The sequence below is a fragment of the Rosa rugosa genome, chromosome 3 (assembly GCF_958449725.1).
Source record: "Rosa rugosa chromosome 3, drRosRugo1.1, whole genome shotgun sequence".
NCBI lineage: Eukaryota > Viridiplantae > Streptophyta > Magnoliopsida > Rosales > Rosaceae > Rosa > Rosa rugosa.
The window spans coordinates 52,046,135-52,069,852 of record NC_084822.1 but is presented as its reverse complement, the minus strand read 5'-3'; the positions used below and the strand labels follow the sequence as shown (position 1 = coordinate 52,069,852).

General features: G+C 36.8%; 3 protein-coding genes across 3 annotated transcripts; 2 read left to right on the top strand and 1 right to left on the bottom strand.

The window, feature by feature from the left end:
• Positions 1-1,971: 1,971 nt before the first annotated feature.
• On the top strand, positions 1,972-6,020 carry LOC133736654 (glucose-1-phosphate adenylyltransferase large subunit, chloroplastic/amyloplastic-like). The gene is made up of 14 exons (XM_062164234.1): positions 1,972-2,656; positions 2,777-2,899; positions 3,123-3,296; positions 3,384-3,476; positions 3,559-3,642; positions 3,728-3,783; positions 4,105-4,198; positions 4,334-4,519; positions 4,644-4,724; positions 4,879-4,965; positions 5,040-5,144; positions 5,271-5,377; positions 5,543-5,603; positions 5,708-6,020. The coding sequence occupies exons 1-14, from the start codon at positions 2,429-2,431 to the stop codon at positions 5,807-5,809; spliced, it is 1,581 nt and encodes a 526-aa protein (XP_062020218.1). The 5' UTR covers positions 1,972-2,428; the 3' UTR covers positions 5,810-6,020.
• Positions 5,958-8,077, bottom strand: LOC133736655 (mannan endo-1,4-beta-mannosidase 7-like). Its single transcript, XM_062164235.1, has 5 exons — positions 7,618-8,077; positions 7,322-7,519; positions 7,021-7,143; positions 6,702-6,898; positions 5,958-6,610 (listed from the first exon to the last, which is right to left on the bottom strand). Exons 1-5 carry the CDS (start codon positions 7,942-7,944, stop codon positions 6,154-6,156), a joined length of 1,302 nt encoding a protein of 433 aa, XP_062020219.1. The 5' UTR covers positions 7,945-8,077; the 3' UTR covers positions 5,958-6,153.
• Positions 8,078-11,572: 3,495 nt separating this feature from the next.
• LOC133736716 (bifunctional dihydroflavonol 4-reductase/flavanone 4-reductase-like) lies at positions 11,573-22,997 on the top strand. Its single transcript, XM_062164312.1, has 6 exons — positions 11,573-11,801; positions 11,891-12,060; positions 21,744-21,938; positions 22,043-22,202; positions 22,284-22,476; positions 22,559-22,997. Exons 1-6 carry the CDS (start codon positions 11,684-11,686, stop codon positions 22,770-22,772), a joined length of 1,050 nt encoding a protein of 349 aa, XP_062020296.1. The 5' UTR covers positions 11,573-11,683; the 3' UTR covers positions 22,773-22,997.
• Positions 22,998-23,718: the final 721 nt, after the last annotated feature.

Here is a 23,718-nt window from a genome sequence, read left to right as displayed (position 1 = left end):
GGAAAATGTTCCCATGTGATATTTGCCGCATATTGTTTCCATTGTTGGAGAGAATTACTCAATATGGAAACTTGAACCTTCTTTGTGCTTGGAGCCCTTGAGGTGATGCCACGTGGCACAAAATTCCACCAATGGCCGCATTGATGAGCATGGTGACTCATACATAATTGAATTTTCTAGACTGAAGGGGATCTACTCGGTACCATATGTGTTGACACCAAGAATTGATATGCTGAACCACTGCAAGTGGCCTAGTGGTTCTTGCCTAGTTGGGTGTGCTCCCCAACCTAGGTTCGAACCCCGAAGCTGTCAAAGTGGCGAGGCACTGTGCTGCAATGCACAGTTGGAGCATTTCACATGCGCCGAAGGGGTTTATCTTGGGCCTAGGAAGCCTTTGGGTTCCCCTTGACAAAGTCAAAAAAAAGTCAAAAAAAGAATTGATATGCTGGTGGTGACTCACAAGCTACAAGGCAAAGAGCCAAAGAGGTAGGTTTAGATATTTTTGTGTTATTTGGAATATTCCATATTTCAACGACTAAATTCAACTGCGACGTGTACGGCTTCGGATGCGACGTCCATTGCCAACATGAACAAGGGGAATGGGATTAGAAACGCGTTGGCCGCTTTGCGCTTGTGTGTTACTTGCTTGGCATTTTGATCATTTCATGTGCCCACCATGTGATTGAAGCTTATAATGCTCATATTTCTTTCTTCGGGTCCAACAATCCACAAATCAGAGAAGGCAAAGAAAAGAGTACAAGAATGCTTATTGATAGGGCAATAATAATGAACCCATATGGTAGGTGTTTGTGTTACCTGCACAGTTCTAGTTACAATCTTATCACGTGCAAAGTTCCAAAACTTGTAAGAAATGTGACAGGATTTCAATTTCGAGGGCCGTCCGTCGAACGAATTGTATCACTCATTAATAGTACATATAAATAATCTTTCATTTTTCATACCTCAATGATAAAAGTAGAACCAACGATTTATTTTAATTGACCAACTGATTGCTTTGTTGGTCATTAGTTTAATAGATTTGATGACCCAGCATATATAGCTCTGGAGAAGGGTGAAGAGCTATCTGACAAATGCAGAGATTCACTTTCTTGTTTCATGCAAAATGCAGAAAGAGGTACACTGATTGCTGAAAACGATCGGGTAATGGGTATGAGAGACGCACACGGGGTCGTGCCAAATATATGCCGTTCATTTGTTTGCGGTTCCATATGCAATGTGGTCGCTTTCAAGTTTCAGACTTGACGGTCGACATCGTCACTAACGTTAATTTCTTGCAACAGTAGGAGCGAGCAATATCATATCATATGATGATTTTCTTTTGTTCCGTGGCGGGAGAGACAGTGTACGGTTTAATAAGGAGGATGAGTCATGACTAGCCCATTCGATCACATTACAATACACAAACACCTGTGTTTTTCTAGAACAAGTTGATGCAACTGACAAATGTACTGTCGAATTATCATACCGCACTATCAAAATATATAAGAAAAGAGACGTATAAAATGACCATGATCAGATTCGTTTAATGACTTTGAATACTTATCAGATTTGGATCAAAATCTCGTCCGTTGATATTCATATTTTTTTTAAATGTATCAAGTTTTGACCGAGTGTGTAAAAATTGTGTCAAATTTTTTGAAGTTATTTCTTTATTTGCTTTTATACAAAAATAATAAAGGCCACCTTGATCTATGAGAGATGAAGAAGGATCAAAAAGAAGGGAGGACTCTTTCAGAAAAAAAAAAGAAGCCCGATATAGTTGGAGAGGGAGCAAAGCCAGATCGTTGAGTCACTGTCGCTCAAAAGAGTGGCATTATTGAGAATGAGGAGGATTCAGTGCACCGACATGCACTTGCATCAATATAAATAGATGATTAAATAATATTAAATAAATTCTTAAATTATTAATAAAAATATTAATTATAAATATGAAGGGTTTACCCACTATTATTAAAAGGCTCGTCATTTTGAGATTTTCCTCGTGACCTCTCTCACTCTTCACCAATCCCCACCTTCATCATCTCAGCCTCATTGCTCCTGCATTCACTCTCTTCCACTTGCCATTTTTGGGTCTCACCAGAAGCCACTTTGATTTAAGCTCTTCCCAAACTCATGGTGATCACACCAACGCTAGACTAGGTTTCTCCAAACATCAAAGCTTTCATCTTTTTTTTGGCTTCTGGGGTTGTGTTTGCTTCTCATTGTTCTAATAATAGAATTTTTTTCTGATCCGGGAATTGCTGAGTTTTGCCTCCGATCTGGGACTTTCTTTGTTTTATGTCACTTTTGTGAAAGTTGGTTGCTTCTCTTTTCCATAAAGCCGAGTTAGTGGAAACCATTTTTCTAAGATTCCCCAATTTTGCATTTAGAGCCATAAAATCTGTGTAAAGTAGTTTGCATATTCACAATGGATTCTTGCTGTGCGACTCTGAAGGCTAATGCCCTTCCGGTTAAAGTCAGAGAAGGAGGTCTTAGGAACCAAGGTAATGGCTTTTGGGGTGAGAGTATCAGAGGGAGTCTGAAAAGCAGAGATTTGAGTACCCAATTGTTGAAAAGCTTGAAATCTGAAAGAAAGATCAAGCCTGGTGTCGCACACTCTATTCTTACCTCTCCTGATATCAGCCAAGATAATGTGGTAAGTTTAATCCACATAGCTCAATATTAATATTATTTGAGAATCAAAGTCCTTGGGATTTTATCATTTGGGTAAATATTGAGAATCACTTTCTGCATTTTCTGTTTGTTTTGGTTTCAGACATTTCAGGCACCATTGTTTGAGACTCCAAAAGCTGACCCAAAGAATGTTGCTTCTATCATTTTGGGTGGAGGTGCTGGAACTCGACTATTTCCACTCACCAGCAAAAGAGCCAAGCCAGCGGTAAGATATCACTCACTACCTTTTCGGTGTTCAATCTAAGGTTTCCATGTTGCAGAATGGTTTAGAAAAGGGAAATATTGGAACTTAAATGTTGTGGATTTGATTGACTAGGAACTATAGTTCGAAGTTTTAAAACAGAATCGAAACTTGTCTAACATTGTGGTTGTGGCAGTAATATTAGGAACCTAAATGAAATGGGAGATTGATCTTATCTGATTTTCAGGTTCCAATTGGAGGGTGTTACAGGCTTATTGATATCCCAATGAGTAATTGCATTAATAGTGGCATCAAAAAGATATTCATACTAACACAATTCAACTCTTTCTCACTCAATCGCCACCTTGCTCGTACTTACAATTTTGGAGATGGTATGAATTTCGGAGATGGTTTTGTGGAGGTAAGATGGCAATCATATGTGTCTGCTTGTTGCAATTTATAATGAAAATGTTTGATGAATCAAAAGGCTAATATATGAAAGCAACAGGTTTTAGCAGCCACACAAACACCGGGAGAAGCTGGGAAAAAATGGTTTCAAGGAACAGCTGATGCTGTGAGACAATTTATATGGGTGTTTGAGGTATGTTGTTATCAATTTACAATTATGTGTCTGTTGGATTAGATGGTAATAAACTTATGGGGCTTTTGGATGACTCATGCAGGATGCTAAGAACAAAAATGTTGAGCATATAGTGATATTATCCGGCGATCACCTCTACCGGATGAACTATTTGGATTTTGTGCAGGTGTTTATTTGCTACTTTCTGGTGCAATAATAATTATTTATAACCTTCTAAAAATGCTTCTTATTGATGATTCTTATACTTGCAGAAACATATTGACACAAATGCCGACATTACAGTATCATGCATACCTATGGATGAGACGTAAGTTGCTCATATTTTGATGCCATAGTGTTCCAGGTTCAATGTTAAAAGTTCGCAAACTGCCTGATATTGTTTCCTATTTCATGATTACATGACATCAGATTCTTGACTTACCTGTATGGCTATACATATACTGCAAGGAATAGTAAATTTAATTAAAATCAAGATGAAATTCTACATAACTAATAGTTCCTGGTCTCAGCTTTCATCCTTTAGTTTAAATAATAGTGGAACTTTTTGTTACTTGTCCACCATTTTATAAATCACCGCTTCCTTGATTTTATGCCGGAAACTGACAAATAAATTGTAATTTTCTTGTAGCCGCGCATCAGATTATGGTCTCATGAAAATTGACCAGTCGGGTCGTATCGTCCACTTTGCCGAGAAACCTAAAGGCATCGATCTAGAAGCAATGGTAATAAAAGTGCTTATTCAGACCAGCTTTTGTGTTTTGCTCCAAATCTCGGAGTTTAATTAAGGACTTATACTTATTACGCACCACAGCCCTCCCCTAATTGTTTTCTGCATTTGACCCATTTTCACACTGCAGCAAGTTGATACCACTGTACTAGGGCTTTCTGAGCTAGATGCTATGACAAATCCTTATATCGCATCAATGGGTGTTTATGTATTTAGAACTGATGTCCTACTAAAGCTATTAAGATTTAGCTACCCTTCTTCCAATGATTTTGGCTCTGAGATTATTCCAGCAGCTGTGAGGGAGCACAATGTCCAGGTGAGATAGAACTTGACATAAAAGTTTCTTTCATCTTTTGTGTTTCAATGAATTTTGTCTTCCAATATTTTATTTGTTTTGTTTTGTCTAGCCTCTAATACACTGTGTGCTCATACATTATCAGGCATATCTGTTCAATGACTACTGGGAGGATATTGGAACTGTAAAATCTTTTTTTGATGCCAACTTGGCCCTCACAGAACAGGTTGGTAATGAACACTAGGATTTAGAACTCTCCCCCAATTTTGGATGTCAGATAATTTAGATGAAGTTTCTTTTGGTTAACTAGTACATCAAAAAAGTTAACTATTACAAATTAGAAAATGGCTAGCAAACTGATTCATTGTTTTTTCTCGCAGCCTCCAAAGTTTGAATTCAATGATCCAAAGACACCTTTCTACACCTCTCCCAGATTCTTGCCACCTACTAAAGTTGAAAAATGCAGGGTATGTTGGGAAGCTAAATTTACTTTGTGATGTAGGAGGTAACTTCGTATCTCATTGCCAATTGATCTTTGCAGATTATGGATGCAATAATATCACACGGTTGCTTCTTACGAGAATGTAGTGTTCAACACTCCATAGTTGGGGTGCGGTCACGTTTGGAGTACGGTGTTGAACTGAAGGTGAGCTTCCTTTGCATACTCTTTTCTTTAGTGGGTAGATAATGGTTTGAATGTGGACTCAGACATATTTCTCATTGCCTAAGAGTGAGCCACTGATTTATTTTGTTATGAAAAATCATTTTTCAGGATACTATGATGATGGGTGCAGACTACTACCAAACTGAAGAAGAGATTGCATCTCTGCTAGCTGATGGAAAGGTTCCAGTTGGTGTGGGAGAAAATACCAAAATCTGGTGAAAACATAACTCGATAACCCCTCTATTGCACGTTTGCAAACACCCAACACACAACTAAAACATAAATATCATACCAGAAATTTATATCAATGACTCCCCCCACTATTTATTAGTTATTGCCTTTTCTTCTTTATGCTGATTTTGCTTGTCAATTTTTTATAGGAACTGCATAATCGACAAGAATGCGAAGATCGGAAGAAATGTGGTGATCACAAATGCTGATGTAAGTATATAAGGCTCTTAAAACTTTAAAGAAGACTGTTGTATCGAATCATTGTTCTTTTTATTTGCAACTCACACTGATGAACAAAATGCTTAATTTCTCAGGGAGTTGAAGAAGCAGAGAGGGCAGAGGAAGGGTTTTACATTAGGTCCGGAATCACAGTCGTACTGAAGAACGCAACCATTAATGATGGAACTATTATATAAACTACAAACTTCCCTACTGGATTCTTCTTCAGATTGAGCCACATTGCCAGTACTTAGACGAACTTGGTTTGTGGCTTTTACATGTAGCTGGAATACTTATTTTATGTAAATTACTAGTTCCTTTCATGTATGTAAAACTGATAGTTGCTTGATAAAATTAAAAGTGCTATCTTTTATATATAATAAAGTTCATGGACTGTTACTTATCAAATCGTAGAACAATTAACAACCTACTCCCTTGGATGAACAAAACTCATCGCAAAGTGGGCATTCACTTGCATTACACGCATTAAAATTTATAAGTATGAAAGTTTCAACTACCGAGTCTTGTTACTTTATTCATTTCAGTTTCCTGTATCGTTAACCTTATTTCCAGACCACCATTGTGCCCTTCTGATATCCCTTGCTTGCTTCCACTTCTCAATGTTTCTCAGCCTGGCATACATCTTCCGAATCTTGATAAGCCTATGGGACTCCTCAGCAATTATACTAACTGTTGAGGAGCTCTCACTCAACACTACCCCGTACCCGTCTTGAAAAGAGTCCATTCCTTCAGATAGAAGTTGCCAGAACAAACCACCAACAGCTGCGCCTCCACCCCTAGCCGACGAGTAGATAGCCGAGTAGACAGTGTTGAAAATCTGGTCACGTTGGCTGGTGGTATAGCCCGACTCTTTTAAAGACCTTCCAAACTCAGCAAAGAGAACTGGTTTATGAAGAATGTTCTGTGCATCTTGGATGTGATCATTGACCCAACTGCTCAAGAAAGAGACTTGGTCTTCGTAACTTGACCCGGTTAACCTGCACATCATCAATAAAATAACCCAATTCAGAAACTTGTCATCTTAATAAAATTGTAAAATTTTAGCAACTGTAATTTTGTGAATATTACCATTGGTCAGGGTATGAGTGAACAGTGGCAAAGTCAATCCCAGGAATCTGATTGTTTGCAATAAAATCTGTTCCAACTTCAAAATATTTTGGATTAGTTTGTTGCTTTGATTCTCCATAAAAGCCTTCAAGACCAGCTTCTAGCAAGTGACTTCCATCAATAGATTTCAAGTAAGACGCCATCTCTGTAATCCAAGCCTGTCAGTGTCACAAAAACACAAAATTGTGAACATGCTTTATGTCTATTATTACCTAACATAAAAAAGTTAAAAGGAAAAAAAAAAAGTAAAAGAAAAGAGATGGTTAATTTGTGAAGAGACCTGAATGGTTTTTCCTGATGGATCAGAAGTGCATCTTGGTTCATTCATCAGCTCCCAAGCCATAATAGTCGGTTCATCTTTGTAAGCAACTCCAGTGAGACTATTCCTTCTCGTGAGTACAGTCTATTACACAAAACCAACATCAGAAAGCGTATATTAGTATTCTTGAACAAAACTTAATCTTGTCACCAATTTCCATCTACATATGTAACTGAAAATTAGGCCTAATAGATCAAAATTCCTCAAACCACACAAATGGAACCTCTCAACTAATCTTTCATCTGATTAGTGAGTTATTTACCTTGATATGATTTTTGTAGTAGCCTTTCACAACAGAGTTGGTGTAGAAATCATCCTCAGAATTTATAGACTGCTGTCCTTGGCTTCTTGCCCATTCCACATACTGTTTCCTGCCTCCAAAGTTCTCATAGCTATTCACCAAACTCAGCACCAACTTTATCCCATACTTTCTTGCCTCAGATACCACAAAATCCAACCCCTTTGAAAATCAAGACACAATCTTTTTTTCAGTAAAGTTAATAATCATGGACTTCTAATTGTTCTAAAAATTATACAACATTTGATATCGAATTTAACCTGGAAAGTTTGCTCGTTGTAGGAGCCGGGAGAGTTCTGTAAGGCTCTGTAACCAGCATCGTTGAAAGCCCAAGTTCTTGCAATTGTGAGGCCATTTTTGGAGGCTTGTTGAAAGGCAGAGGAAACAAGGTTTCTCTGAGATGGGTCAGAGGCTATGTACATTAACCAGTAAGCATTGAATCCATGTGCATAATAAGGGATTCCATTCAGGATAAACTGGACTCCTTTGGTTTTCACAAACCCATCTTCTGCTTCTACTTGTTGGAAAAGAATTCCCTGATTTTGAAGAAGCAGAAGAGCACAGAAAAGCAGACCCCAATTCTTCATTTTTGTTTGTTGCTCTTTCTCTGTTGCACTTGTGTGATAAATATGGTTTGGAAGGAAGTGTAACACTGTAACCTGTACTTTGAACTGTCTAGAGCTGAAGGAGTGTATATGGTACTTTTGTTATGATGGGAGTAAATAGTTGTTGCCTAGTTGGGTTCCTATTATTATTGCCATAGTTAATTTCCTTAAGTCTCTTCCTCATTGCTCACCTGTTTTGGGCTAAAATTAAGTACAATCTGGGAAATTAGAAATGAATAGCCAATTATGCCCTACATTTATTTCCTTATCTACTTAAATAATCAATAGCAGCAATGTATAATTGGTGTCATTTCCTTTCCAAAAAAAAAAAAAAATTGGTGTCATTTAAAATAGTTTTAGACTGTCGGTGAACCGTCTGGTCTGTTAGTTAGCCTAACTAACACCGTGGAGGTCACGGGTTCAAATCTAACTGACATCAGGAATAGGGTGGGGAGTTACATTGTCGTTCAGAATAAAAAATTAAAAAAAAATTTAGACTATCACGTGGTGGTCTGATATGTACATTTTGATTCATTTAATTTTGTATTGATGATAATCAGATGAAATAAATAATATTTCGAACTACACAATAATCACGTTATAAAAACTCAAAACAAAAACACAGAATTAACTAAGTGCGAGACTAGACTTCACATAATCATCCATATGCTTATGTATATGTGATGGGAAATATGAGATTTGGTCATTTAATTTGGTGACCTAATATGATGGGCAAAATGGACCATTGCTCCTGCCGAAAGTAAAAGCGCATTGAAAGAAGGACAAATCATTCACCGGACATCACGGCGACGTTTCGTCTTTTACCGTTGCACACACGGTCACTGCACTCCCTACGTGTCCAGTGGCGTTGACACGTGGAGCAACCTGGTTGAATCCCTTAATTGAGTGCCACGACGAGTGAGCTATCCCGATGAAGCTTCCTTCTCAGGTTTTGGTCTTAGATTGCCTTTTGGTTGTTTTATATATAATACTTTTGTTTGTTTTGGTATCTGAGTTTGGATTATGGAGACAAACCCTAGATTCGAAGTTCAAACGCATAATTAACAATAGAATAAGCAAATGCAAATTGCAAAGCAAAGAATAAAGAAAGAAACAAAGCTCCAAGTTTTCCTTACCTTACCTTACCTTTTAATAAATAAAAAAAAAGTTTTCCTCACCTTTATTCCCCTATGAATCTTTGATCCTCATACCACGTTCTCATACTATAATATTCCTGACCATTTTTTTTTTCCTTGAGATTCGTTACAAAAAATTTAAACTATAGTCCAGTACTAAATCACCTGGTATGATAAGGTTAGTCGAGTGGTGTAGCATGAAATTTGTATGTTTAGCGTTCGAGTCCCAACTCCTAGCATTTTGTGGTCAGCAGATTTAAAGGGTATTCAGATTCTTGCGTTTATGTTGAAGGATTAGTCTGGTTTTGTTAAGTAGATACAAATTCACTAACATAACCGAAGTGGCTTACTACCTCACTCCCAATAAAAAATAATAATAATAATTCAGTATTATTTAGTCTAGAGGTATAAGTCTTCTCTTAATAAATTAGAAGTTGTAAGTTCGACTAACGAAAGACTAATTATTTCAATTCTCAATTTACATGATAAAAAAGTTTTCAAACATTACATGCTAAATCTCAATGAGATAATCCCCAAATATGTTCTTAATGAAGTCGGAATGTGATTAGAGCTAGGTAGGAAGCAAAGTGCCCCCACTCTTCACAGTAGTGCTGTGAGTTTTGTTAACAATGCATGTGAAGCAAAATCCAGAAGGCACCATTCTGACCTCATATAAATACAATAGCTAGATTGCGGGATCCGGAATCTGAAAAAGGGAACATGGACTTGCGAAGGAGAAGAAAATAGAGGTCAGTTTCTTATTTAAGTCAAGTTTGTAGATATTGTGCATGAAAGCTCTTGAAGTTGCCAACTGAGGTTATTGAGGACCCATTTTTGATTTTGGATTTGGAGGAGCAAGATCATGTTTCCCACAGGTCCAAAAATGTCGACGAATACAAGAGAGATTAATTCAAAGCCGCGTATTAGATAATGTTCGACTTGAATATCATCAATGAGATTCATCTACAAATCTACAATCATATGCGTGGGTAGAAATAAAAGCGTTTTCATTATAAGATTGGTGCATTGTCTGAATTAATCACTTTGTAAGAGAGAAGTGAATCTAACAGCTGAGAATAAATATACAGTTTTTGGTAATTATAATTTTTGTTTTTGAAATTAATACATGTGATTGAGATTTATTTGTCTCTTTTTAAACTGTCCCTTAGATGAGCATCACTATCAGTTTTAGTTTTTTTTTTTTTTTTTTTTCAATGACAAATTTATGAATTCATGTCAAGACCACTATCGACTTCGTATTAGATTTCGATTATCTTTCCTCTCTCTAATTTTGTTCATTGTTTACTACAATTTTTTCATATTACCAGTTGCAACCCTGGACAATCGCCTAAACCCTAAAGTCCTAGACCCAAAACTCAACAGATACTCGGCTCACCTTTGCTTTTAAGCATGTTAGGAACAGTATTTGGGCCATCCTGTCTTCTGGGCCAAATCTTTTGCATTCTCTAGAGTAGATCCTCTCTACATAATATGAATCCACAGTGTAATTATCTTCTGGATCTACACATAAATCCAACACTTGCATTTCAAATATTAGGCATAGGCAAATCCCATCATTTGCTTCTGGAAGTTTGTGACCAAAAAGCCCAACGCTAATGAATATGTTTGCAACTTTGCAATAGAACTTTCCCTTTAGGGATAGTATTAATTATGCAGTCATCATTCCTTCTCCCTATTTGATTGGTTGACATGTCATTTTAGCCAATCCCGTTCACCTAGTCAGCTACTGACCAGGGATGATTTGCTCATTACTGCTCCTAAAATTGGTTGTTGAGATGACTAAAATTCTTGACTTTTAAGTGGTAGGTGGTATTGCATGGATTAGGTAATGGATTAATGGGTTGCAGCTCACAAAATTAGAGAGAAGAAAGAAATCGAAACCGAAGTCAATGGTGGTCTTGACTCTTGACACGAATTCATAAATCTGTCGTTAAAAACAATAAAAATAAAACAAAAAAGCAAACTGAAACTGCTCCTAAATCCTAAGCGTGTTAGGAACAACATTTTGGCTAATGATATTATCACAATCTCTCAAAAACTGTCTCATAGGTGAGCAGCTCTGTTGCTGAAATCGAAATGTTTGATTAAGTTTGTAAATCAATTTTTACGTTATAAAAGTGGTATCGCAAAACAATCAAGGTAATTCTATATAAATCTGGAATCACACAGTATGAATCCACATAACTAGTGTGTGGATGTTATGAAGGTCACATACATATATGATATATCACTGCTTTTAAAGCTAGCGATTGTTACAAAGGTTTCAACTTGTAAGTTCAATGAGATTAATTTGGGGTGGCTATCAAGTATCAACAACCACGCACGTGCATCAACCGTTAGGAGACCACGTGATCGAGCTCGGAAGCTGAGCCTAAACCAAAACAGGAGCACGAGCGTGTTAGGCTAGGCTGCTAAATAGTAAATAATACACTCCTCTCCATTCATCAGTATAAATATATTTTTAGTCGCCTTAAGAAGATCGCATTAAACATTCTCCTTTTCGAACTTCCCTCTCTCCCGGAGTCTCCGATCATCACCTCTATCCTTAGATTAATCTCCAAGCAATGGCATCGGAATCCGAGTCCGTTTGCGTGACAGGCGCCTCCGGTTTCGTCGGTTCATGGCTCGTCATGAGACTCCTAGAGCGCGGCTACACTGTCCGAGCCACCGTGCGAGACCCTGGTCCGTGCAACCTAGCTATATAGCTTGATGTTTTTCATCATTTCAATGTTCATCTGATCATGGTTTGATTAAGTAAATTGTTTTAACAGCTAATACGAAGAAGGTCAAGCATCTGCTGGACTTACCAAAGGCGGCGACTCACTTGACGCTGTGGAAGGCAGACCTGGAGGAGGAGGGAAGCTTCGACGAAGTCATCAAGGGATGCACCGGAGTGTTCCATGTCGCCACTCCTATGGATTTTGAGCCCAAGGACCCTGAGGTATATATGCTTAACATATAAATCAACTTAATCTCTAGAGTAAAAGAAATCAAAACACAACCGTTGACAGTGGTGGTGGAGTTATAATTAGTTGCCGGAATATCTTGTTTGTTAGAGCATCAAAAAGTTAGGTCTCGATAAAAAAAGTCAAACTTACGATGAGACAAAAGATGAACAGTTGAACACCATCATACAATTAAAAATTCAATAATGGGCATTCCATATGTTCTATTATAAATGTGGACAAAGATCTTTGAGAAGACTGTCGTGCTACGTTATGGGTACAAAAAACTAGACCATAATGTGACATGAGTACAAACCTGTAGACCATAATGTGATATGACTGTCTTTTATCTTTTTTTTTCGGTCACATGATATGATAGTTTTATTGAAGATTTTTTAGTTTTTTTTTTTTTGGTCGGTAAAATAAACTTTCATTTAGAATGATAAACTTACAATAAATGGCCTAGTAAACAGAGATTGGTTGTGACTGGTTGATGTACTTATTAGGCTGACCTGAAGAAGTACATGACTCGATCTTAATAAATCTTGATTTAGTAGGCATTCTAAAATAAACGATATAAAACCTAATAAAAAGGCAGAAAATATAAAAAATACACAAAAGTCGGAGCCCAAACAAACAGTAGGAGGCCCAACAGAAAACAAACAAACAAAAGAAAACCCTAATTCTAAACTTCTCCTTGTCTTTAGCCGCCACAGATCCAGCACCACCAACGTCCACCATAGCCGTCGTAGCTGAATCCATACATGGAACTCCAAAATTGCAGATTGAAAAGAGACCCCTACACCAAAGCCCGATAAAAATAACCCTGAAAATGGAAAAAAAAGAAGAAAATAGAGGATCTAAACACAGATTCATCATCATCCCCACAGTAAAAATCTGCACCATAACATGAGATTTGCAGCCACAACTCAGAGAACAAATCTGGACAAACGAAGCCCAGAACACATGGAGCCAATAGACCCCGATAATAGAACATAGAAGGAGGTGGTGCATGCACCCGAGCCAAAGCTCTACCTATCTTCCGATTGAGACGCGAGATATCACGTTTGAGAGGAGTTACTGCAAGAACCAAGCCATGGTACCGATTTGAAAAGGAAAAGAAAAAATCTGGGCAACAAGATCCGGAGATGAGAGATGGTGGGTACAAGAAGGTGATGGGCGGTGAGGAATGAGTTAGAGAACATTTGGGGCTAAGGTACAGAAAGAAAAATGGGGCAAGATGGAAGGAGAAGGGAAGGAGACCGAAGGAGAAAAAAAGAGATGAAGCAAGAGGCAAAAGCCTCAGATTTGAGACATAGCTCAGGGAAGCTGAGACATAGCTTAGGCAAGCACCCATAAAGGGCGGGCAGTGCCACCGACTCTCAAGGGCACAGAGGAGTTTCAGAGAGAGAAAAAATCTCTCTCAATTCTTAACCAAAACCAAGATTTTTTAGTTGTTTCGAGAAAAAAAAAATTGAAATTTTGAGTATAGGAACACTAAATAGTATTTTCTTTTTGTACAAGATGAACATCAGCAAGTGTCTTTTTCACAAGGGAAAACATCACAAACCATGCACCAACTTTAGACCTTTCTATACTTTAGTATACCAACTTTTATAACTATCACATTAGTATATCAAGTTTGCTTATTTCTTTCATTTTGGTGTACGCTGTTAACATTTCCGTTATCTTTACAAAAAAAAAAAAAAAAAAAAAAAACTGACAAAACGTAGTGGGCCCATACTTCTGAGTTTATTTGTTTGACATATTGCAGCTATAAAGCTATCCTCTGCACTTGAAGGTAAACAATTAATTTTTCACTATTCATAATTTCCATTATAGACTGATTAGAGTTAATTGCTATTTGGAAAATAACTAGTAAAGAATTAGCAGAAGAAAGAGAAAAACTGAGAAAATTGAAAAATTTCAGAGCAAGGCTCAAAAAAGAAACCCCAGATTATTGGGATATTATCTTCATAGTACAGAAAAGAATCTATAAATCTGAAAATAAAATCGGAGATCTCGAATATACTCTCCGAGAGGAACAAAAACCTCTTGATTATTTGAGCATCGGTTAGATTCGCAAATCACTGGTATCAGAGCTTGCAAAGAGCTCAAAAGGGGAATCCTCAATGGGGACAATGTCTGAATTACTATTAGAGAAGTTGAATTCTCTACTAAAATCTTCTGATGAGAAACATCAGAACCTGATACAAGAAGTATCTAGATGTCAGGATCATCTAGAAAAAGTACCGGATATAATCGCCCAATTAGAAAAATTGGAGCACAAAATAGATTATATCAAAGAACTTCCTAAAGGGGAAGAAGAACAACTAAAAAGTGTTGGCAGAAAAATCAATGAATAGCAAAAAATGTTGGATTCCATGAAAGATATATTGAAGGATCCAAAAAAGCCTCCAGTAAAATCAAAGAAAACTAATGGATTCAAATTAACCATTAGAAAAGCCTGAGAAGAATCCTACGCCAAGCATGATTTTTCTAGAACCTTCTACTAGTCTAACTAGTATCATGGTAGCAAGAGATGTTAAAATGATGAGCATCTTTGGGAAGAAGAAAGGAGTAGGATTTGAATACAATGAAATTGAACAGTAGGTAAAAAACTCCGCAATTCCAAAGTTAGATTTTAAACAAATCTACAAAAGGAGAAAGTTTGAACTAATGGATAGTCATCATTTCAAATTATTAGAATTTACAACCCCCTCTACAACAGGAGAAACAGATCTCTTGATGATCACTCCTGATGAAGTTGTCAGAGCAAGAACAAAAAATTATCAATTTATGCACATTGGAGCAGTCCAAGTTGGCATAAAATTACTTGCTCGAGAAGGTATAAACTGTTCAGTTCTATGTGTCTTACAAGACAATAGACTAACAGATTTTCAAGCTAGCCTGTTGGGAACACTTGAAGCATCTCTATGCAATCAAGTGGCATATTTCAACTGCTTTCCAAATTTCTCAACCAGCTTGAAAGATGCAGCTCACTGTCTAAGACTGAGAGTCAAGACAGATGGCATATCAATGAAAAAAGATATGCAGGAACTTGCAATAGTATATAGAATATACTATAAGCTGATGAGTACCACAGTAGAACCTAAAACAAGGATATCAAATATCCCAGGTCTTACTACTGGATTCCTCACCAGTCAGAAGAACCAATCACAACAGATTCACAAGGTTACTTGGAATGAAGTAACTTTTCCTATTGAATGGAAATAATCTGGTCCGAAAAAACCACCAGAAAATGCCAAAGCGGCAATTTATGAAAGCAGAAAGACTGAAGATATCAATCTAAGATTTGACGATCACAGGAAAAGTGATGTATGTCCTGAAAATGTCAGGATAAACAAAAATCTTCTCAGAAGAAGCTACAGCACTAGAGAAGCTAGTGTTAGTGGTACCAAATTCTCTGTTGAATAATCAACAGATCCTATTACTGAAGAAGAATTAGAAGCTGATCTAAAAAGACCAGTAAATATGCTTAGAGCAAAAAAGCTCTATGAACTCTATGATGAAGCAGAATCCTGTGAAAATACCGAACGATTAGAACAACTAATCGAAGAAATGAAAATTTTCAAATTAGGAAAGATAAGAAAAATCCTTCCTTATCAAGATATAGAGATGGAAGATGGAGAAAGCTCCAATTCCAAAACTTTCATCATTAGAGAAAAGGGAAAACTGAAACTCCCTGTGCAGAAAGCCCCTATAGGCAGAAAAGAAGAAATAAATTCTCAAAGATTTGTCCGAGAAGACAATATGCCCCGGGTGCCAATCACGAATTATGGAATATAGCTAAATCTAGACAAAGCTCTAGATAAAAGAAAAGCTATTGATCAGTGGGTAGATAGCCTGATGATGGCCTCTGCTCTCACTCTTGGAAAGTTTGAAGCACCAGATCTTCAGGTGTACTATGAAACTACTCTCACCGGAGTAGCCAAAAAGTAGTATCTGTCTTTCAAAGAGACTGCCAGAGGAAGAGACTGGCTAGAAGAAATAAAAAATTCAAAATCTCCGTATGATTTTTCAGTACCCCTGTACGATCAATTCTGTGGAGATCTCTCAAATTTAAGTGAAAATGCTAAAGAAATGGCCAAATCAAATATCTATGCTCTCAAAATCTGTGACATGAGATATTTTAAAGAATACTTGAATGAATTTCAAGAATATTACTGTACAATAGGTGAACTAGAGAATACTGATCTAGTAAACTTGTTACACAGAAAACTCCCTGAACCATGGAGAACAGCTGTGAGAGAAAGCATAGCTGAAAAACCAATTGAAAGATTTTCAGTTGGAAGAATTGCCGACAGAATCAGGCAATTACTAAAAGAACAATGCAAAGCAAATCTTAGAGCCAAGATGGCCAAAAAACAGCTCAAAGGAGTTGAAAACTTCTGTTACGGAATACTGGATATGCCAACCAACTAGGGATGTCATGAATCCAAGTTCCACAGAAAAAGAAAAGAAAAATATTACTCGAAAAAATTCCGAAAGAGTAATAAGAAAAAAGATTGGAAATTTAAAAAAAGTTCCAATTTCAAGAAACAACAAGATGAAGTTCCAAAGAAGAAATTCTTCAACAGAAAGAAGAATCATCAGACCAACCATCAGAATAAACAACCAGGCAAGAAAGCTTGCAGATGTTGGTTATGTAAAGCTGAAGGGCACTATGTCAATGAATGCCCAGAAAAGGGTAAAAGATCTACTAAAGCTCTATTTGAAGAATATGAGCCCATAGTAGAAACGACAAATATGAAAGTCTACGAAATAGCTCATTCTGATGAAGAAGATGATGACAGGTCAGTTTACTATGCCTGGTCTGAAGAAGAAGAATCATCTGACTCTGAAACAGAATCTGAAGTAGAATACTTAGAATCTAGACATATGAATGTTCTTAAAGTCAAAAACTGGGAAGAAAGTAAGACAGAAACAATAATGTCTTCCTATTAGGTGAACCCTGGTACATTCGTTTGTGACTACTGCTTATGTCACGAAAAGAATGGACTTCCTATGTTTTGTGAAGAGTCAAAAAAGACTTATCACAAAGAATGTTTCATAGCTGAAGCAAGAAGAAAAACCAAGAATGGCTTTATCAGCCAATTGATAGAACAAGAATATGAAGAATATTTCTCTGAACAAAAAGAGAAGAAAATAGAAATTTTGTTCCAAGAAATTATGGAACCCTCTTCCTCAAAAATAAAGGAAGAAGAGATCGATGAAGAAAAGCTCGATGACAATCTAGAACTGGTTGAACCACCAGGAAATAGTCCAAAAGAATGTAAACCATTCATACCACAAGAACAAGCTCAGGAAAATGAGCTTCAACAATCGAAAGTCATCTCTACAAGTAGATACAGCAACTACATAGAGATCGGATTAAAATTCCCTGATCACAAAAAATATCATCTACATGCATTTGTAGATAACGGATCAGGATTCACAGTTGCAAAAAGATTTGCAATTCCAGAAGAACTCTGGAAAGAAGATAAGAAAAGAATAGCTGCTGGTGTCCAGTTTGATGGAAGCCATCTTACAATGAATAAAGTAGCAAGAAATGTTCATATAACCGTTGGTGGAGGAACATTTATCATCAATACCCTTTGGCAATCAGAAGGCCAAGGATCAGATTTCTTGTTGGGAAATAATTTTATTCTCCAACAAAGATTTATTCAAGATGAAGAAGCGATAGGCTTTAGAAAATGAGAATGGGTGTTCTGGGCAGACATGCTTACTCAAGCACAAAGTGTAGTAGGTCCAAAATTTACCACTCAATATCACAGATCGCAACAAAATAGTGGTGATCATAAGCCCTACAAACCCAAATTAGAACTGATACTCCAAATTAAGCAACAAAAAGAATTGCTTATTGAAGATTCTTCTGAAGAAGAAGAAACTAGTGAAGATGAAGAAGCTAGTTTCATCCATGAACACAACCTCAAGCACTTCCAGAATAAGCTTGAGTCTCAGAAAATTTCTACTCTTGATAAAATCAAGAAAATTCTCTAACAGAATATAGATGTCGACCCTAAGAAATTTTGGGAAAAAGACCCAGTGGTCTGTGAATTAAGATTACATGACTTGAATGCTATCTGTCATGTCAAAGCCATCCCTCAGTATAAAGAGAAAGATCAAAAGGAATTCAGAAAAGATATAGAAGATCTCCTGAACAAGAGATTAATTCAATCCATCCACTAGCTCTCATCATGCTCCAGCTTTCTACGTGAGAAATCATGCAGAAAATATCAGAGGAAAAACTAGAATGGTAATTGACTACAGAGATGTCAATAAGAAAACCGTTAAAGATGGTTATCAAATTGCTCAAGTATGAGTACTGATCAACCAGCTCAGAGGAGCTAAAGTCTTTTCAAAATTTGATACAAAATCGGGTTTTTGGCAAGTCAAGATGCATCCAGATAGTGTTCCCCTCACTGCATTTGGAACACCACAAGGTCATTACGAATTGTTAGTAATGCCCTTTGGCCTAAAACAAGCCCCCCTCAATCTTCCAGAGAAAGATGGATGACATCTTCAAACATGTTGCTGAATTCTGCGTCGTCTACATTGATGACATCCTTGTCTTCTCCAAAAACAGAGAAGAACACATGAAACACCTCTATGAGGTTGTAAAGCTGGTAGTTCAGCATGGAATCATCTTAGGAGAAAAGAAAGTCTTCTTTATCCTAGATGAAGTTGATTTCCTTGGAATAAACATCATGAATGGAGTGATAAAACTCCAACCCCACATCCTTGAGAAAATCTGGAAATTCCCAGATAGAATTCCTGATGCTAAGAGTCTAGAGAGATTCTTAGGAGTCATTAATTATGGGAGAGATTTCATACCCAAAATCTCAGGACTAACAACAATATTATCTCCTAAAACAAGTTCCAAAAGAAAATTGAACTTTACAGAAGATGATGAAAAAATTGTGAAGCAGATAAAAGCTCTCTGCAAAAATCTCCCTCCTCTCCAACAACCAGAGGAAAATGATGAAATCATTCTCCAAACAGATGCTAGTGATAATTACTGGTCCGGTGTTGTTTTAGCAAAAACGCCCGGAACTAACATTGAAAAGATCTGTAAATTTTGTAGTGGCAAGTTCAGCCCTGTAGAACAAAATTATCCTACAAGAGAAAAAGAAATTTTGGCTATCAAGAAAACAATTTTAAACTCTCCAGCTTTTCTTGGAAAACCTTTTACTGTACGCACCGATTGTGCTAGAGTAAATAATTTCAAAAATTTTAAACTTGATAAAGCTGCTGATAGAGGAAGATTAGCAAACTGTCAATTATTTCTTAACCAATATAATTATAATGTTGAATTAATTGCAGGAAACAAGAATTATCTTCCAGACGCCTTAACCAGATAAATGACAATGTTCAGCCGAAGAGATGACGACGAAGGTCGCAATCCCAGAAACAGAAGAACTGGGAAAGAACCTGAAATTGCTGAGGATCCTAAAGAAAAAAAATCCTCAAAAGGTTTCTGCTAAGTCCAAAAGGACTAGCCACAACTAATCAATCCCAGGGTAAGGATTGGCTAGCCCGTCTCAAACGGCAGACGGTAAAGGCTCATCAAGACCGTTGAAGGCTGTTGCTTTGCCAAAAATAAAATCAACTCCAATTGGATTAATAAATGTTTTTAACTACGAATTGAAAACTTTTGCAGATCCTGTGTTTCGAACTGGCAGGAGATTAGCATACCATCAGAAGACAATCTTAGATAACCTCTTATACGCCTTTCAAGAAAGAAATAGTGGTCTCATGTTCCCAGCTTTGTTTGCCCTAGCTGAAGAACTCCATGAAAATGCTAGACCACAATTTGAAGAAATTAATGAAAAAACACAGCAGAGTGCTGTCCAGAATGAAAAAGCTCAGTATCTTGAAGATCCTGAAAGTGCTAGAGTTCCTGTTTTAGCACTAACAGAACCAGATTGGTTTGACTTTCATACTTTCATTGGAAGTCAGAATTCCTACTCTTTCCCTCCAACTCTCTTCGTAGTCCCTGGACCTTATGTTGGATGGTCAATGTTCAGAGTGAACATCCTCAAGAACACAAGTTTTGGCTTGTTAAAAACGGTTTTGTCCATAATCTCTGGACTAAAACTAATGATGATCTCAAAGGATTACCTCCAATCATAGTCAATACAGTCAAGAATGTCAGAAAAAACGACTATATCCTCAGGTTGAAATTCAGATCAACTCCTCCTGAATGGATCCAAAACAGAGAAGGTGAAATTGAATATATTTCTCCATATCATTATGTGAGGATTATCCAAGGAAGGTACCTTCAGCCTACCTGTGTGGGATACAATGGCCAGCCAAACTCTAGCATTCCCTGGATGAAAGCCATGTCCCTCGACTATATCCAAAAGATCATCGAAGAAAATAAAGAAAACACATTCCTGGCAGCAGGGGAGAAAATTATAATCATTGCCTATGATCACCCTAAGGTTGTGAGCAGTGACCTTTTTCTGTCTCTCAAGAGAAAAGAGATCGATTCTACGTTACCCTGCTTGCAGTGGATCCAAAAACTTGAAAATGACAACCACTACAAGATGTATGCAGATACAGACGTAGAAGATAATGAAGTTAAAGCTAGGATGGCTGACAACTCTCTTGTCCTAGGCCACAACTATGAAACAGACGAAAACATGTGAAGCAGCAGGTGTAAAAAGCACTGAAAGCAACTTTGGCTTTTCCTAAAGATGCTTTTGCTTTTCAGAAAAGAACAAGGTGAAAAACATTTGACCTAAAGGAATCTGGTTTTCGCCAACCGACCTCCATCATCAGGAGCACTCACGAGAGCAGACAATAATAGAGTTGTGCTGTACCATTTTATGTTTTGAACTCTGGTTTGAGTTCTGCTCCCTATATAAGGAGCTCTAAGTTTAGTTTGTAAGGCATCAGAAAATTGAGGAGAATCACATTCTCTCAAAGAGTAAGAAAGCCAGAGTCATAGTAGTAGCAGTGTGCTTTACCTAGAAGCTCCAAGTGTGGAGTGTGCTTTTACTCCAAGTAAGTCTTTACAGTCATGAATAGCTAAACAACTTTTAGCTGTTTACCCAAGAGTAAGGCTCTGGGTTTATCAGTCTGTATTTATGTTTAATAAATAAATTCCTGAATGTGTGCCTAGTACTTTGTCGCAAAAATATTTATTGTTCTAGCTAAACTAAGTCTTTAGTCTTTATTTATCTGTTAGAGGACCTGCAGACAATTTTAATTATCTTGCATTTACCAGAATTATTCCTCACTAAGGCAGCAGTGATTCCGCCCTGTTAGTAACCAATTAGACAAGAGGTCGTTAGGTGAATTGTGGCATGTTGAAGGCTAGTCCTTAGGAAGGAAGGTTTTGTTTATCTGCATGATAAATTAGAATTATTGCAAAATTCCAACAGTGCCTAAATGGTAGAACTTAACGGTCAAACTTAACGGTGTTAGTCCCATATACTAAAATGATGTTAAAATGCAAAGTTCATACACCATTCTGATAGTTTTCGAAGTTCATACACCAAAGTGTAGAATCATCCATATTTCATACACTATTTGTGATAAAATCTCTTTTTACAATATTGTAGTTCTTATTGAGAATTATTAGTTGTAGTCCTTGATTTTATATGATAATTAAACATGGTTTAAACTTGACATTTGTTTTCTTTGTCAGAACGAAGTGATCAAACCTGCTATAAATGGGGTGCTAGACATCATGAAAGCATGTCTAAAAGCAAAGACTGTTAGAAGGCTAGTGTTTACATCTTCGGCTGGATCTGTCAATGCTGAAGAGACCCATAAGCCGGTCTACAACGAAAGCAACTGGAGTGATGTCGAATTTTGCCGGAGAGTGAAGATGACTGGTTGGGTAAGTACTAACTAAGAACATGAATGTTGATCAATGTCTTAGATAATTTCTTAATTTGTTTGCAAAACTCTAATTCTGTGGATGGGTTCATTGTTCTGTTTCAGATGTATTTTGTATCCAAAACTCTAGCTGAGCAAGAGGCATGGAAGTTTGCCAAAGAAAATAACATTGATTTCATCACCATTATCCCAACTCTCGTAATCGGTCCATTTCTCATGCCTGCCATGCCGCCGAGCCTCGTTACTGGACTTTCGCCACTCATTGGTACAACTACTACAGTACCACTACATCACATTGTTGTTAATTGGCAATAGTTAACTTACATTCTGTCATTACTTTTAATAGGAAAAGAAAGTCATTATTCGATCATAAAGCAATGCCAATTCGTTCATCTAGACGACCTCTGCCAATCTCATATATACTTGTATGAGCATCCGAAAGCAGAGGGCCGCTACATTTGTTCATCGCACGATGCTACGATTCATGAAACTGCGAAATTGCTGAGGGAAAAGTACCCCGAGTACAATGTTCCTACAACGTAAGTAATTGTAATTCCGGCCTCAATAACCCCATATAGATGTTAATGAACATTATGAATTGACAAATTGGTGTGAGTGCAGGTTCAAGGGCATTGAGGAGAACTTGCCAAAGGTCCATTTTTCTTCAAAGAAATTATTGGAAACAGGGTTCGAGTTCAAATACAGCTTGGAGGACATGTTTGTAGGAGCTGTTGATACTTGTAAAGCAAAGGGTTTGCTTCCTCCTCCTACTGAAAGAGTTGAAAAGCAGGAGGCTGATGAGAGCAGTGTCGTCCGTGTCAAAGTCACGGGCTAATTAAAATTATCAGTCTTGGTTACATTTGTATCGCTTTTGTTTGAGAACTTCAAATAAATTACTGTTTGATTTTATAGGTGTGCCTAATGAGAAATGTAACTTCTTCTTTTTTCTATGTAATTTGAGATTATGTATGTATTAACATTAGAGGGTAGGTGACTCACACTATCCATGAAGATTTATTGTTCGCTTAATATAAGTCGATGTTCTCATTTTATTGCAAAAGACACTGTGCAGTAGCACTGAGTAGTCCGAAACCATCGAATAATTACTCTAAGAATTGCATGCTCATGTCGAATAAGGCCACGTAGCCTATATTTTTTTTTTAATTACTTGCATTAATGCCATACTATATCAGATTGTTTTGAATTTATTTTTGTATTAAATGATGGGCCATCTATAGAAATTATTATTTTTAATTAATTGTTTTAGGTAAATTATAAAACTATATAGGCAATATAAGGAAATTCCGTTAAAAAAAATTAATTTAATTGAATGTTATATTTGGGAGAGGTAAGAAGAGTAATTTTTTTTTCCCATTTTTCTTTCTTTATCCTTAGGGAAGTTCTATTCATACCTCCTAAAATTGTATTTGGACCTCCAATAATTTTTGGAAGTTTTTAAATCCAACTTTGCCCTTCTAAAAAATGAACAAAATGAAAGATAAAAAAATAAAAAATAAAATCTGCACCTCTCAATTTACTATTTGGACATCTTCTAATTTTTATAAATTCTTTTTTCCTATTTTACCCTTTCTATAAATTAAAAATAATAATAATAAAAACTGCATCTTTTAATCGTGTGCTCTCCTCAACAGAGTCAAATCATCTTTGTTTCATTTGTTCAACCCACCTAAGGTTCTCTATTCTTTTAATATAAGGTCATGGAGATTGATCAACAAGTTTTATTTTTCATTCTTTTTCCACCTAAGTTCTATATAAACAAT

Bases quoted from the DNA above. Each gene is read 5' to 3' on its own strand.
- LOC133736654 (XM_062164234.1), top strand. From the start codon at position 2,429: ATGGATTCTTGCTGTGCGACTCTGAAGGCTAATGCCCTTCCGGTTAAA. The intron at 2,900-3,122 runs GTAAGATATCAC...TCTGATTTTCAG, and splicing joins GCAAAAGAGCCAAGCCAGCG to GTTCCAATTGGAGGGTGTTA. The intron at 4,725-4,878 runs GTTGGTAATGAA...TTTTTCTCGCAG, and splicing joins ACTTGGCCCTCACAGAACAG to CCTCCAAAGTTTGAATTCAA.
- LOC133736655 (XM_062164235.1), bottom strand. From the start codon at position 7,944: ATGAAGAATTGGGGTCTGCTTTTCTGTGCTCTTCTGCTTCTTCAAAAT. The intron at 7,144-7,321 runs GTAAATAACTCA...TTTGTGTAATAG, and splicing joins ACTACAAAAATCATATCAAG to ACTGTACTCACGAGAAGGAA. The intron at 6,899-7,020 runs GTCTCTTCACAA...TGACACTGACAG, and splicing joins CATCAGGAAAAACCATTCAG to GCTTGGATTACAGAGATGGC.
- LOC133736716 (XM_062164312.1), top strand. From the start codon at position 11,684: ATGGCATCGGAATCCGAGTCCGTTTGCGTGACAGGCGCCTCCGGTTTC. The intron at 22,203-22,283 runs GTACAACTACTA...TACTTTTAATAG, and splicing joins TGGACTTTCGCCACTCATTG to GAAAAGAAAGTCATTATTCG. The intron at 22,477-22,558 runs GTAAGTAATTGT...GTGTGAGTGCAG, and splicing joins GAGTACAATGTTCCTACAAC to GTTCAAGGGCATTGAGGAGA.